This window comes from Dermacentor albipictus, chromosome 1 (assembly GCF_038994185.2).
Source record: "Dermacentor albipictus isolate Rhodes 1998 colony chromosome 1, USDA_Dalb.pri_finalv2, whole genome shotgun sequence".
NCBI classification, from domain to species: Eukaryota; Metazoa; Arthropoda; class Arachnida; order Ixodida; family Ixodidae; genus Dermacentor; species Dermacentor albipictus.
The window spans coordinates 398123053-398140192 of NC_091821.1; the positions used below are offsets into that span (position 1 = coordinate 398123053).

The 17140-nt window shown below is 46.4% G+C and overlaps 1 protein-coding gene across 3 annotated transcripts in view; it reads right to left on the reverse strand.

The window, feature by feature from the left end:
* LOC135921310 (uncharacterized) overlaps positions 1-17140 on the reverse strand; it is a 143371-nt gene that overhangs the window by 61678 nt on the left and 64553 nt on the right. For all 3 annotated transcript variants that reach the window (XM_065455637.1, XM_065455638.1, XM_065455635.1), the window contains one exon: positions 2007-2208. In XM_065455637.1, coding sequence (XP_065311709.1) covers positions 2007-2208 — 202 coding nt within the window. The remainder of the gene's footprint in view (positions 1-2006; positions 2209-17140) is intronic.

Here is a 17140-nt window from a genome sequence, read left to right on the forward strand (position 1 = left end):
AACATGTTGCTTCTCTTTTCGTACTTCTTTAGTTATTAAGCTTAGATGCTCACTACATTCAGCCTCTTCGCTTGGCCATTTGCCAATTTCTTCCTCGACTCTTGCGAATATATTCGTAATTTGTTCAGTGTTCATGTATGGATTGGCCATATTGCGCTCTTTCCTCTCTTTCCCAACTGCATATCTCGTATTAAAGATTTTGGCTTTATGGTTACTCCCTATGCTGCTATACCGTTCCTCGTCAACGACTATTTCTCTCAACTCAGCATGAATTCCTTCAATTATCAGATAGTAATCAATGGGCGTTTGCCGTATTCCCACGTGGTCTGCTAGTCACACAAAGGCCCTGTATTCACGATAACAAGGTTATGATGCTCACAAAGCTTTAGCATTGACTTCCCGTTGTTGTGGGTATAGCCATCTAGATCCTGTATATGGGTATTCATGTCACCTGATAGGCTACTTTCGGCATCACTACAGCAACCATTAATATCAGCACGGCATTCAACTAACACTTGATCATTCTCTGTCCAGTTATTTCCGCTCCACAAATACCCTAAATACCCCAAATTATTCCTAATTTTGCAATTTCATAGGCCGCAAAAATTAGAAGAAAGGTGCGTGAGCAACCCATCAGTGTCGCTATCTGAAAGAGAGATATGATTCGTCGATTTATCGTTGTAACTATTCCAGTGTATATGTTCATGGTGCCATGGACACTTCTACGGTTCATTGACATGCACCACGGAATATTATTTCTTAGCTTGTTTGTTTCCTCTCGTTCGGTATATGTTTATCGATGCGTGCGGAAAAAAGATGTATAGTTGAAGGTAGTCCTGTATCTTCTATCTGTTTCCTTCTACGTCCTCGTTCAGCGGCACTTACAAAGTCTATCATGAATTCAAACCAACTAGCCCGCCGCCGTGTTTGAACGTGGTTCGTACAATCTATATAAACCGGGTGCTTCCGTTCGTCGAGCCCCATCCTTAATTTCTGAATTCCCCTAACATAATGGGTTGAGCCTCGCCCCTGCATATTGTTTTAATTTTCATCTCGGATATTTAACTGAACGTTTTCTGTATAAAGCTTACAGCGGATTGAAACTGAACCGAACATAAAAGTGTCTTATTTGCGAGGTCTAATTGTCAATGTACATGTATTGTGAAGTCTTTACAAGAAAACAGCGCAGTTTATCGTCACTGTCAAAGCAGGAGCTCTGGCCAAGATTTGCGTAAAATATATATTGGCCAATGTTTGCGTAAAATATATAATGTTGTAGAAAAAGCGAGCGCAAATTACAATAAGCAAACAATACAATAACAAATTAAGAATTTGCGTACTGGGCACCTTTCTATATTTAAACACCTACAATTTTTGCACTACTGCTCGGTATCATTAATTCAAACCTCGGCAACTTTTCAAATTTGAGAGAATCCAGTAAGATATGCGGTTCAGTTTAGCTTTAGTTCACTAAGTGTACTATATTTTCCTATACATTTGGCCGTGTTGTCTCGTTTGCCTCATATTGCTCTTTATTTTACATTCCTGTAGATTGGGTCCGCTGTTTACTGAGACTACGAAATTTTGCTGTTAGTTATGCAGGTATTTCATAACTTGCAAATGTTGTCTAACTTCTCTAACTGGAAACAAGCTACTATGTTCAAATCACTGTCTACCAAAGGATTATTTTGTAAAACCAACACTGCTGCTGTTACGCCCAGCCCAAGCGACCAACCATGACAGAATTTTGTCCGTGACCATCACGCTAGAAATTGCTCCTAGGGGGTCAGCGTTCTGCCTGGAACCAACACGGCTCAATTAAATGTCCAGGCCCTAACGCGTGGTTTCCTAAGAGTTAGTAAGATGCATATATCACACTTTACACTCACTTCATTCCTTTACCACATTGTTACCCACTAAAAAAATCTGTGCAACTGTTTTTCTTGCCCACACATACACGGGCTCGCTGCGCATACGTTCGAAGGGCATCGCTTGCATACACTCACGTGTCCTGCACCAACAATCCGTGATCCTCGATGTGGAAGAGCTTCATCAGGTGACACAGGCGGTACATCGGCGTGGTGATCATACTCAAAACGGTCATGCGCATCCAAATAAAGCACACGTAATCGGCATCGTCGTATGTGTACTCATGAGTCAGGTTCACTATGTGGCAGTAGGTAGCCGCAGGCCACGCCGTGAAGTACACTGCAAGACAATTTACTCCCATACATGCATATTCGTGAGAAAGACATGCTTTTATTAACCCAATTCTCTCATAAAAATTAGGTAGGGTAGATAACGTGTTACACACCTTTTCTATATACTCTTCCAAAATCACGCTAGCGTAAGGGAAACTCGAAGTAGTCGACCCTTTCAACCCGCAGTCGCTTAAGGCTGCTCCTGAGGTTATGCTATAAGGTGCGAATTCAGTGACTAGAGCGAGTGATACAAACATGCGTGCTTTGATAAAACAACAGCCGCTAGATGTTGTCGCCATGGTCCTCTCGGCCGAATAAAATTTTCATAAGCTATCGCTTCGTTTTTAACCAGAATTCATTGGCGTCTTTAGAGTCTTGCCTGAATGAATAGTAAATACTGTCTCATATCGCTTAACACTGGACCAAAGTGCGCGATCTTAACGTGTTTCGCATAGACGACGGATATACATCGGCAAATGCCAGCCACAGCCGCGCCTTAACAGCAACAAACTCCCCATGAGCTTGTTCCTCCCTTTATATATATATATATTTTTTTTGCTTCGGCATTTTGACCCACGCGTACCCTTGCGGCGATGTCGTGGCCTGTCGACTCACAGATGTAAAAGCGTTAGGCTGAATCGTAAGGGTAGAACTTTGGGCGTCGTGGAGATTATCATGAGTAAAGGTTAAGTGTAGTAAAAACGAGCCGACGCACCAAATTTCAGAGGTCGCAATGTCATCCGTACGCCACCATTTCTGTTGAAATAAAACGGCTCATTGTGCAAGGCCATGTTATCGATTTTAGACACGGATTATCCGCGAGCAGTAGTGAAGAACAGTGCCCTTTCTGTGTGTACTGTTCCTTCTGCTATATTATTCGCCGGAGCAGTTACCAAATGGTCATTTGTTAACCTAGCGTTATGTCGCGTGGCTTCTTTCCTGTTGTTCATGTCACTGTTTTCGCCTGATAACAATGTGTTGTGCACTCTAGGCTAAAGTGTATATACCGTGTTACACTTCCTCTCTTTTACGACAGACGAATACTACCACCACAACATAAATAATGCACCACCTTAAGAAATACACTTTTGTAATTCTTTTCGTCTCAGACGGATAAATGCCCTATCTTTTCTCACTGAAATGAAGAACCACGTGGTAACAACTCCGTCTACACCTGGCATCTTCGCATTATTCTCTATTTCTATGCCTGTGAAATGTTCTCTGTCATATTGGTCCACCTTGTGTGGACAGAATTACTCGTCGTACAAGAGTTCTGGTCATACTAAGAGGCTTATAGTTCACACTAAGACTCACACCTGAACAACAGCCAGCAATGGGGATGCAGCAGCGACTGCTAGCGAAATGCAGACGGGACATTTCCAAGGGAAATCATGAGTGCATACGAGGAAGCTGACATAGTGCGTGACTGTGCTTATTGGTGATTATGGATAGAGTGAGATATGGATGGTCCTCATATGTGTTCCTGGGTCCCTGTAAACACTTGTAAACGAACACATAACTTGTCCCCAACCACCCAGGCACGTACGCCGATATCTGGTCCTTTGTGATCTCAGGCCACGAGCTGTGCTTCCTAAACGTAATCTCTAAAGTGTTACGAAAATCTCTCCACAATCTCTTTCTCTCTCGAACTTTCTTAATGGAAGGCACGTACAAATCTTTGAGCCATTCCGACTGGTGTTATGCGGGCTGAATAGTACTTTCCCTGAAGAGACAAGCACACCTCTGTCATATGCGCCGACGGCAACGCTTGTTTCTATTCCAGCCAAGGCGCGCTCACGTGAGTTGAACTCTGCTTCGCGTTCTCTATAGCTGTATCGCGGTTGCGTTACACGGGGCAACTTCTTTGCTGAGTCGTGCTGCCTCCCTCTCTGTCTCCTTTTTTAGTTCACAAGAAATGGCAAAGTAGACTCGAGACAATAGATATCTATAACAACAGCGTTTCGGCAATGCGACTTGTATTCTTCGCCACGACTTCTCGACGGACCGTCACGGAGCAGCACTGCTCCATCTTCATTGGAGCAGTGATGTTTACCTTTTGACCAACCCAATCTGTCGGCATTGCTTCCGTGGGGTAGTGCGCAGTGGCTCATAGGCACGCTGCTTAGCCTTCGACATGTCTCTTGTGGCATTGTGGCCTGTAGGGCTTCGACAGGAAAGAAAAATGGCAGTCGCCTTTCAACGCGGCGCTTGAGACCAGGGGCGTAGCCAGGGGGGGGGCTTATGGGGCTTGAGCCCCCCCCGAAATGTTTTCGTGCTGTCATGCGCCGCCGACAAAAACAACTCTCGGCGCCGGAAATCATGCTCGATTTTGTCTAGAATGTCCTGAATTCACGCTCGAAAAGACATTTTAGCGCGAACATTGCGAAATCGGGCTGGATTTCGCGGAAACGCCCATGCATCTGGAGTCACATATTGTAACGCAAGGAGCCCCTCCGAGAACAAAATTTCAAGGGCGTTTTGATTGCGAGCGGGCTCGTCTCGGCATGTCGTGGAGGCCGCGGAATCTACGGAGCGCTTGGATTTCAATTCTGAAGCTTTGTGGGTATAAAGTTCTCATAACATTTTAATGCGAAAGGTGCATTGACATTTCCAAAGTCGTGCTTTAGATGTTCGATTCCGGAACTTTGTGGATTTAATGGTGTTGTAAACATTTGACGCCCAAGGTGCATCGACCTTTCTAAAGTCGTACATCGGGATACAAGTTGACAACCACGCAGCGAGGTCCGATGAGACAAAGCGTTGTGGTGGTTCATTTGTGCCATCAGGTCACAGAAATAAATATGAATTTTTTTTCACCTGCGCCAAAGAATCCATGCCAAGACACTTAAGCCACCATTGTAACTAAGTTATTATTTATTTATCTACCTAGACTTTTATTCGCGAGGATACAAGAAAAAGCTCAAGGCGTCGTCTACAAAATCAGTTGTGCTGACTGTCCGGCGTCGTACATCGGGGAAACCAAAAATCTAAAAGAAAGGATCAGACAACACGAGAACGACGTCAGGACATTCAACCGTATTCGCAGCGCCGTCGCTGAACACTCTGAAGTCGCCGACCACAAAATTGCTTTCAAGGAAACTGAAATCCTTCAAACAGAAACGAACTGGCGAAAGAGACTACTACTGGAGTCATGGCACATTCAGAATACGGAGAATAACATAAACCGTGTGAAGGGCAACCTACCCTCGGTCTATGTCCATGGCCTTGGCGACATGACGAAAAGAAGAAAAGGACGCACAGCCAGATAGACTCCCGCTCGTTTCACCAACACAGAACGTCGGCGCGACCCTGTAACCTCCCCCCCCCCCCCCGCGGCCCATCAAGGGCACCCTCGTGAGCACTCCACCCAGCACCGGTCATCGCAGCTCCTTGGAAGCGGTCAACAACACAAACCCCCCTTTCCTTTTGTTCCCCCCCACCTTTCCGTCTGTGGAGTGTCTCCCCACCTCCCGTGTTCCCCCCCCCCCTCCTTTCTTCAAAAAAGACGCTTTAAAAGCGGCACACCGCCACCCCCCGAAGAACAACCCCCTGAAGAAGGAGCCGAATGGGCTCCGAAACGTCGGGCTAATAAAATTCAGTTATTTGGTTGGAGTCAGTCTCAAGTTCTAATCAATTTCCCAACCAGACAGGCAATTCTGTCGAAATGTTTAGCTTCATACATTAGGCCTCTTTCTCATCTTTTTTTTTTTTTTTGTTCTCGCAACCAGCGGGCTGCCGATCCAGCCAGAGCGCATGCGTTTTTCTCGTGCTGCATCGACAACCGCGCGGCGCACTTGGATGCACCTTCGTTTTTCTCTGGCCGACTGCAAATTCACCTGGCAGAGTTTTGGACGCTTTCCGGCTAGCAGACGAGAAAAGGAAACAATGCATAGTCGCTCGCCGCCAGCACTGCAAGGAATCGACGGAATGCAACGCGTTCGCTTGCGCGCGTAAGGGAGAAAAGCGGGGAGGAAGCGCGCCGCCTTCTGCCGCACGCGATACATTTTGGGAGTGGAGGGAGGGGGGAGTGTGATCTGTTAATCTGTGGTTGCGCAACCTGTTTATTTGCCTTGTTTGACGCATTGTATTTAGTGATTTTTTCTTAGGTACGTAGATTTATTGGAGACTTATACGTATATTTAAACATCTTGTTGCGAGGTTTTCTGTCTATGCGCAGTGAACTTTGTTTCCATTGCCAATTTTTGACCTGTATCACGCTGTATCTTCATATTTGTATATTCCAATGTATCTTCGCATTTCTAATGTACGAAGGCGAGTCAAATGAAAGTTAGACAAGCCACTCCGCGCAGTAATGGTTCGGTTGATTATTTTCGAGGCATGCGCGTAGCACTTACGCATCTCATTTAGAGGTGAAATGCAGAGGTGAGGTTAAATGTTCTTTAATGCTCTCATACGCTGGGTTGAACAGGGTTACGTGACATAATGGACACTCCAAAAGTTGAACAGCTTGGTGTCGTGAGGTTGTTGACAAATGAAGATGTTTCTTAAAAAGAAATTATTCGCCATATGGCTGCCGTATGCGTTGAACATTGCGTTTCATTGGCCACTGTGAAGCATTGTAGCAAACTGTTCAAAGAAGGACATGAAAGTTACAAAGACGATCCATGGCCGGGCCAAAGCCACCGCGCAATCAGCCCCAACACAATTGAAAAGGCCGTGGTTGCTCAGTGGTTATGGTGTTGGGCTGCTGAGCACGAGGTCACGCCATCGTATCCCGGTCACGGCGGCTGCATTTCGATGGAGGCGAAATGCGAAAACACCCGTGTACTTAGATTTAAGTGCACGTCAAAGAACCCCAGATGAGGGTGACGACATTTTGTCTGCAATTGTGACCGGGGATGACTCATGGTGCCGCTACTACTAGCCTGAAACACTACGGCAAAGCTTACAGTGGAAGCATTTGAATTTACCACTCCCAAAGAAAACAAAGGCCGTCATTTCTGCCGGAAAAGTGTTGACTTCTTTTTAGATCGTTAGGGGCCATTAGTCATCGAATTTTCTAAACCTGGAGAGACTCTAAATCGTTTCAGATATTGTGAAAGCTCGGATCGGCAAACGACGTGCAAAATTGAGCATTGGAAACATCTTGCTTCACAACATTGCCCGTTCCTACGTCGCTGATGTGGTTAATGCGAAAATGGCAAAGTTCAAGTGGGAAACGTTGCAACATTCCTCATGCAGCCCAGACCTGTTGCCTTGCGTCTTCCATATTTGGTAAAATTTGAAAAAAACTGCTCAAGGGAACCAGATTCGTGTCGGAAGATGACGTGTAGTCATTTACAGAGTTTTGAGGCAGCAACCCAAGGAAATTTTATGAGACGGGAATTACGCGACTCGTAAGTAGGACAAGTGTCTAAATACTCATGGTGACCACTTTTGAATAAAGTACCCCGTTTATCATACATTCGCATTGGCTCACTTTCATTGGACTCGCCCTCGTATATTTTGCAGCACTCCTGCTTTTTTACATGCGCTCTCTGTTGCGACTATAATTTCGGAGCAATTGCTCGCAATACACGAGCGGTGACAGCTGCTCCTGCTGCGCAATGCATGGTAACAAAGGACAGCGTCATTGAGATGTCCCCCTGGTCGTTGCATATGTACTAAAATGTAAACAAGGTTGTTGAATGACACACACACACACACACACACACACACACACACACACACACACACACACATATATATATATATATATATATATATATATATATATATATATATATATATATATATATATATATATATATATATATATCCCTCGACTAATTCTATAAGGAGGAGGCCGAGCTGCAAAATGAGCCCCCCACGAACGAAATTCCTGGCTACGCCACTGCTTGAGACGACCCGCATTACACGAATCGGCTTATAAGTAAAACCACCTGTGCTACCGCGACGCGTGTGCTATTTAACGACTCTGTTCTTTGCAGGATTACGCGATGAAACAACGTCACTTAAATATCATCACTGTAACGATTTGTCTTCCTTAGCCTCACAATTCCTTTAATCAACCGAATAGCTATCCAAGGCGCGTTCGGGTATTCGCTTGCGTTGACAATAGCGTCGATGATTTCTTGACATCATCATCATCATCAGCAGCAGCAGCAGCAGCAGCAGCCTGGTTACGCCCACTGCAGGACAAAGGGCTCTCACATACCTCTCCAACTACCCCGGTCATGTGTTAATTGTGGCCATGTTGTCCCTTGCGAACTTCTTAATCTCATCCGCCCACCTAACTTTCTGCCGCCCTCTGCTACGCTTCCCTTCCCTTGGAATCCATTCCGTAACACTTAATGACCATCAGTTATCTTCCCCCCTCATTACGTGTCCTGCCCATGCCCATTTCTTTTTCTTGATTTCAACAAAGATATCATTCACTCGTGTTTGTTCCCTCACCCAATCTCCTCTTTTCTTAGCCCTTAACGTTACATGTACCTATCATTCTTCTTTCCATAGCTCGTTGCGTCGTCCTCAATTTAACATTAATTACTATTACTATTAACATTAACAATTACTATTAATATTAGTATTTCGACGAGCAGTTCCTGTAATTTGGGGAGCACTATTTCAGACTTTGAAGAAGCCCGGTAAGGCTGCGGAAACTAAGGTTCGTGGTAAAAGTGCATAAGTGAAATATGAAGAAGAAATAAACATTTACACTTACAGCATTTGACCTTCGGTGGTATAAGATAGAATGCGCGTCCTGAAATGAGGGATGATAGCGCGCCAGGTGTAAGTCACCGCAGTGGAAAATTGTAGCAACAAAATGATGAGCGACATCTCAGGCGATATTTGTTGTTCAAGCATTGGTGAAGACTAGCGAGCCATTTTGTTCCATGGAGTCAAGTCGCTGGAAGCGAGTCTCAGTGCCCGGCAATTGTAGCCTTCGGCACGCTCTGCGCAACCTGTGACGCCGGATGTATGTTCCAGAGGTGCAAGTCGTTCCAGTATTTCAAAGATTGATTGATTGATTGATTGATTGATTGATTGATTGATTGATTGATTGATTGATTGATTGATTGATTGATTGATTGATTGATTGATTGATTGATTGGGGATGTCAATAATACGTACGTAAATAGTCTGGCGGCAACCATATCAGGTCGACGTTAATGCGATTAGCATTGAATCAATGTAGATCCCCACCGTATTGTCACTCCCAAATTGCGTCATGCATGAGGCGTGCACTGCAGCCGGACTCCTCTCTCGCGCTTCCTTTTAGACTCGCTGCGGCATCTACGCAGGAATGCCGCCACGACATCCGCGTGTGGCGCGGGCCTGAACATGTGACGCCAGCTCGAGTTCCCCCGCACAGCGTAATTCCTTTTTTCATTGAATAGCGGCACATACGCACTCACACGTACCGAGTTACCCAAGTTGGCGTGAAATAGTTTAAACACAGACAGACATGCAGACATACCGCAAACTCAGTCAGTTCAATGCGTGCACAGGGGTGCATAGAATTAGACAACAGGATGTCGCAGCTATGACTCGCATGGATACCATTTCCAGCAGCGACGTACCTTCTAGTTCAGAGGCAACGTTCCTCCGAAGGAGTGTTCTCTGGTGCGCATTCGCCTCGGTGGGGTCGAACAGGCATAGCGACGCTACTGCGCACAGCATGAAAGCGAAGTTTAGCGAAAGTCCACGACCTCTGACCTGCGCAAGCAGGGACGAAGAAACCTGACGGACTAAGCCGATGAGTGCACTTAGAGTGGGCATGTCTCCCTTGAATCGGCGTCGATTGCTGTTGCCCTACGCACGAAAAGGCCTTCTTCTTCGTCTTTGGTCAGACGCTCAATCGAGTTTCAAAGGCATCCAGGCGTTACTGAACTTTTTAAAAAGTACCGGCCTGGACTGTAGGCTTTGAGCATGCCAAATTGCTTGCCATATGATTTGCATCCTCCTTCTCTCGTCATCGTCACCCATCATGCGCCTCTTTCTGTTCTCTTTCTTTCCCTATTCCCCTTCTCCCCACGCATAGTAGCTGGCTAGAGGAATGTACCTCAGGGCAACCTTTCTGCATTTCGCATCATTAAACTTCTCTCATTCTCTTGTTCTTGTTTTTGTTCCCTAGTAAAATGGCGCAACCTACTCTCGGGGATCGACCATGATGATGATGATGATGATGATCAGCACCAGAGACTTCATTACATGTAGTGGGAATCACAGATTACACTGGTGCTGAAGAAAATGAGACTTCGTCGTATCAAGTTTCGGCCATCAATCGAAAACAATACGACGAAGTCTCGTCTTCTTCAGCGCTCGTGCAATATGCGATTCCCACTAATGAACTCTCCGGTGCTGCTGATTATCATAGCTTCTGTGCTTGGACACTCACACAGGGACCTCACACAGACTCAAACAAGGATATATGCATCGCCATAGAGCAATTCATTTGTAAACCTAATCGATTTCAGTGTCAATGGTATTAATCATTTCATTGTTCCCTCATTGTCTCACTTATAATTATATATACCTACTTCCTACGTTTCTCTGTGCTCTATCATAATGACTGTTTACTAAACCGTCTTTTACTCTTCCCGCTTTAATTTATTCATCAAAATTACTGATTTCTAAGTTTATTTCCTTAAGGGCCCAGACATGGTCAATCCGCCCGTCCGTTCCGCCCTAGCCCGGCCGCGTGCTGATGGCTGTCAAGTGGAGAGCGACGAGCGGTCGCACCTTTCCCGTCCGCACGTCTGCTCGTCTCTCATTGGCTGACCGAGGCGGACGATGTCGGGTGTCGCCTCAGCAAACATGGCGCTTGCTCGAAGCGGTTACGCAAGGCCTAAACTACAGCCGCCTCAGAAACAGTCTATTTCTCTCCTTATGATTTTTACTAGAGTTATTTCGCACCCACGAAGATAGTCACCGAAGGCAGCAAGCCGGTGGACTCATCCAGCCGTCGTGATTGCGTGCGATCGCCTACAGAAACAGACGGAGCGCAGGAAGTGTGTTGTGCTTGCGAGAGCGTCGGAAGAAATGTCTGAAGCCGTCGACTTGATTTTTTGTTCCATGCGTCCAGTGCGCGTCGCAAACGGGAAGTCCATCACATATACGTGCATTCTGAGCAGGACACATGTTCAGTGCGTGGCGAAATAAGTAGTGTCCGATCGACGCCCCCAGCATACGCAATCGGTGTCTGTTATGTGTGTGCGGTTCGTTGCCGCGATGTGGTGAACGCCATTCCTTCGCAACTTTCAGAAGGAATGATAGATCAGTAGTGATAGGTTTTTATCGCCTTGTTATCGCTGCCATTCCGCGTGTGCTATACTGCGTGTGAGCCGTTTTGCCAGCTGCGATGCGCTGGGGTCACCGCGACGGTCGAGCTGTGTTCTTGCTCTTATAAAGTGCGTTTGCACGCTACAAATCGTGATATATACAGTGGAGGGAAACTCCCCCGGTTTCGCTGGCAGAGGTAATTGGCGCCATCTCTGTATTGGGCGAACCCGAAAATCTGCTTCCCTTGCACGGCCTCGCAGATCGTCGCGTGCACGAGCGCCGATCCAGGTGGCCGAGCCCTTTCCCCCAACTCCTCTCCAATCTCCCTCGCTCGTTACTCCCTCTCAACTCCCTCACCTTGGACCGTCTCCGCGCGCACGCCGTACGGCCCCGCCGACCCGGGGCCAGCTCAGCCCGCTGCATGACGTTTCATGTTTCGTTATCTACTGTTATAGCGAAGCTTGCGCTGTTGTGCGTTGACCGACGTGGATAGTTTCGTCAGTTTCATGGTCCTCGGTAGCTGTGTGCTTGTTCTCCGCGATGTTTCACCCGTTTCACGACTCGTACAGTCGAGCGCGATTTGAAGGTTATCGCGCGAGCGTCGACCGGGAACGCGAACAGCGCCATGGCCCAGAATTCTCTGCCGAGGCGAGGGAGGTATCAGGCCTGCTCCCCTCACTCTTTTTGCTGTTCCTTCAGCAACTGTCACTCCCTGCTGGGCTATCAGTTTCTTTCTTTTTCTTTTTTTTTTTGATTCTTCGAACCGGCAGTGATCGCAGTGCGCACGACGTATTCTTCGGTATTATCTGAAATTGGACGTTACGAAGCTGTATCTAGCCTATGTAACGTCATTGCTGCTGAGCCAGGAAGAATGGGTGACCAAGAACATTAGCTTAAGCCCGCGAAGATACGAGGTAACCAAGTCCACACTTTATCGCAACAAATGGAAAGCATAGAATAGAGAGAAAGGGCGGTGAGTTTGTCGAGGGGTGATGGTTGTTGTATGTACCAGCGAACGAGGGAGAGAAGAGTGCGAAATCATGATTTTTCCTGTCCCGAAACCGGCCGCCAGGTGCCTGGAGTGCTGGGCTGGTTGACACTCGCGCGATAACCTTCAAGTCGCGCTCGAGTGTACCTCTCGTGCATCATGCAGTGGTGCACAAATACCTCAAAAACAAGCCCTGCAAGGTTGTTCCGGGTGCCTAAAGACAACAGGTGAGCGCTCAGACCTAAGGACGAACGCGATGTTCGTGTGCTCAGAAGTAAACTGAGCATAAGTGTTGTTGATTGTGTTTTCTTATGTAGTACCCCGATAGAGAAGCCCTATCACACCGGCCTTTTCTCCTTCGTACATCTATAGTTTATTTCAAAAGTTGTTACTGTACCTTTCAAGATTCCTCTGTCTGTGGGAGGAAATTAGGGAATATCATAATTGCATCCGTCAAGACGTTCAGCGCTGTCGTGAAATGTGGACGCGCCTGAGAGCACTGATGTTATGAATGCAAATTTCTGGCAGCCTTGATTTTCATAATGTGGACTTTAGTGTGAAGCGCAACAGTTGTGATATGGATTTTAAGATTACGTCAAATAGCCTTACATTTGGGGGACGCAAGCGTCTTGCATAAACTAGAACCTAAACTGCCTGGGTTTTTCTGGTATCCGAGCATGCAAGCTGTTTGTGCAGGCACCAGTGACATGGCAGAAGGCCTAATTGTGGCCTGCTGGTAGGCTATATGGTAGACTATATGTGCTCCTATGTCTACGTAAAAACAAAATTGTCCCCTTAGTACTCTCGCTTTCATGAGAAAACGTACTAGGATTGAGTTTATGGTCTTGGTTCTCTCACCATTGCGTCACATGTTGAGAGCATTGAAGTAGCTCACATAAATGTTGTCATTTGTGCGTATTTGTGCACAAGTGACTTACGGTGCTGTTTTGCAAGAAAATATTTTCACAGCAATTATAAGCAGCTGAGCTACACCAAAACATAGTTTTTAAATTTTCCAGCACGTGCTATATGCAGCAGGGTTGAGACATTAATCCACTAATCGCAGCTAAGCACCTTGGTTTGTCACAGAAGTTGCGCAACGTTGCGGAACACATTGAAAGTATTCACACTTTCACTCTCACATGTGGCACTCGACATCATTATTAAATGCAGTGCTTTGCATAACCGTACAACAACCAAGAGCCTCTGCAAATCGTTTTTCTGGTAATGTGCTAGCTGAGCTTTGGAAACCAGATTGTTAATTACTTAATCGCAGGCTTCTACGTCCGTCTCTGACACAAGCCCTGGAAGCTCTACCGGAATATGTTCGGATACCTTCAGCACCATAGACACAAATTATTTCCCGTTGTCTATACAGCTTGTGCACATTGCAGTCGTAAACTTGCTGTACCTCCCACTTTTCAGGCAAACTAACTGGGTGGTTGGTGTCTGTCACTTATTTTTAATAATCAATTATTTATCTAAATTATAACGTTCAGCCATGAGTATCTTCAATTTATTTAAGTACTGTTGCAATCTTCTCTTTGTATTGCCAGCTTCCTGGCCACTCTCTCGCTGCGGGTACGTGCCAAAAGTTGGGAGCATAATTATCATCGCATTTCTTGTTTGTATTCGAAACGTAATATGATTTTATTGCGAAGCATACTTTCCGAGTTCAATTCAGTTCTTTTTTACACGGGTATCTGGTGACTATCGGGAAGCACAAAAAAAAACCTTCTACACGTGCGGCTGACGTCAACTCCCCTGATATCTGCTCGCGGAAATTTTTTTTGCTTTTTGAATAAAGGACCCGTAAACAAAAATCACTTCTGTCTGTCGCAAGCAGAAGTATGACGATTCATTTCACCATACGTAGTCGTTGATTTACGTAAAAAAAGCAGCTATCCTGTCTAATTCTTATGGCCAGAAGCTAACTGCTACGCAGAAGGCGTGCGATATGTGAACTGTTCGCGCACCGCGATAAGCGTGCGTTGGAAACGACGCTGCACGTCCGGCGCCATTGCCGTTGAGTGGCGCTAGCTAACAATCCCGGATCTAACCTTCTACACGTACACAAACGACCACGAAAAGGTGACCGGAGAACAGCAACACCCCGGCAAATCAATGGATGGGCACCGCGTGTGTTTTGCGGAGGGCGAGTGTTCGGTTCCCATGCACCTGCCTGTAGGTCGTTCTTTCACGTACGCTTTCATTTCCTTTTTTAAATTTTATTATTTCTAGTTTTTACTTTAACATAACCGTTAATTTCCCCATATGCTTGCTCTGATTTATTGTATGTTTGCTTTACACGAATGGTTGCTACTAACAAAAAAATCGAGCTCCTCTGTTTACCCTTACTCTTATCGCTTATGAACGCATATTCCGTCACAGCGTACGGGTTACGGAGTATTGATGTACACAAAGAAAAAATATTTATTATAAACACGATGCTATTTTTTTATAAGCTGCAGCTAACATTCTGAAGCAGGAAACCCCGCAAATTACGTTGGAGAGCAAACACCCCGCGTAAATTGTTTACATAGAAATATTTTGCTATATACGTAGAATACAACTACAGGCAACGGTATTTAAATGAGAGCAACAAAAAGAAAATTCTTTAAGTGTAGAACACAAAGTAGTATTTTGATATCTTCCTAAGATATAGCTAGTGATGATGACGGTTCAATCAGCCGTAGTAGTAAAGGGCGGTGATTAATGAGATGTGGGACTTGTCAGTGCCATATGGTGTCAATGTTATGGTTTTAATTGCACTGCAGCATCTGACAGACTGAATCAAAGGCAAGCTCGCTTCCGAGAATTTACGGTACGTAGTTAATTACTGCGAAAGAGGAGAGTGCATGCTCCTCCGCGTAGAACGTTCCAACGCTTCCGCGTACTCGGAAAGCGTTTACACTTGCGTATTAAATGTACCGCTATCCTTCCTCTTCTGTCTTTTCTTTTACTTTCACTCTTTCTGTTTCTTTTTGAAATGGCAATCAGCGCCCAGGAGGAGGAGGAGGAGAAACATTTATTAAAAAAGAAAGAAAGGACAATCAGCGCCAAGCACTCCTTCACCCAACGCAACGTCATTACTATCCCTCTTTTCTTAAGATTATTATTGCCACCCATAGGTATCGCCATCGCAAGCCGAGCGCTCAGCTTAGCATGTATAGCACGGTGGCGAGTTAAGTAAACTGTCAAGAGGCGTTATGGTTCAATTGACGAAATGCTCATAAGGCAGATCACCGCAGCGGGAGGACACAGAGCTTCGGCAACAGAGGCACAAGGCTTCGAGGCACTCGTAGTCATCGTATTTCTCGAAGCAATGCCTGCTGCTCGTTCTTCTCCAGCACAATTGCCTCCCCGGAGAAGAGGAGCCGTCTTGGCGACCTAAGGTCAAGATAGCACAGGTGTATCAAAGTGCTGCTTGAGCCGCTGAACGTGCACGATTTTGCGCCCTCGGCGGCGCCTAATGGAAGGCAGCTAAAGGGATTCTACCAAATAGTTCAGAGGAGACGCTAGACTGACGACACGGTAGGGACCCTTGTACTTGGAAACAAGCTTCGGTGAAGGTCCAGGGTTGGTAGCGGGAACCCAAAGCCACACTAATTAGTCAGGGCCATAGGGGGCCGGAGAGGAGGGAATACCCCCAAAGTGCTTCTGTCGTTGCTGCTCTTCCGAAGTAAATGTGTGGCCGAGCTTTCGGCACTCTTCCGCGATGCAGCAGCTTTGGACAGGGTAGTAGCCTCCGTTGTGTCAGGGCGATACAGAAGGATGGTGTCCATCATGCAGGAAGGCTCGCGTCCGTAACGAAGGAATAACAGGAAAAATCCTGTAGTGGTCTGTGTGGCGGTATTATAAGTATACGTCACGAAGGGTAGAATTCGGTCCCAATTGGTTTGGTCAGAAGCGACGTACATAGCTAACATATCGCCAAGTGTACGGTTAAAGCGCTCAGTCATCCCATTAGTTTGCAGGCGGTATGCAATAGTAGTACGATGAATTACGTTGCATTCCTTGAGCAGGGCTTCAATAGCATCAGGCAGGAAGACGAGGCCTCTGTCACTCGGCAATTGTCTGGGGGCTCCATAGCGAAGCATGATATTACGCAGAAGGAACCAGGCAACATCCCGCGCTGATGCATTGGGCAGAGGCGAAGTTTCCGCGTAGCGCGTGAGATGGTCTATCGCCACAATTACCCTGTGGTTGCCATCTGAAGTACTCGGAAGGGGCCCATAAAGATCAAATCCGACCCGGTCAAAAGCCCGTCCTGCACAAGGCAATTGTAGTAGCGGAGCAGCTAAGGCATGAGGGCTATTCTTGCGGCGTTGGCAAGCGAGGGAGTAGCGGACATATTGGCGGACGAATTCATACATCCTGCGCCAGTTATAACGAATTCGCAGGCACGCGTAGGTTTTTAGTACTCCTGCATGTGTGCAATGCGGGTCATCGGCAAGAGCTGAACATATGTCCGAACGTAGATGCCGAGGAACCACGAGTAACCATTTGCGCCCGTCACGAACAGCGAAGTGTTGTGCTTGGCGACGCAATGCAGGCCAGTAGAAGGTGTTGATGGGTCTGACAGATAAGCCAGCATAGCAACAATCCATGGATCCTGGTGCTGCTCCGAAGGCATATCCGTGGCGGTGAGGGCAGGCTGGCATATTCGTAATGTCTGATAATTGGGCTGGCCCGACACTGGGGA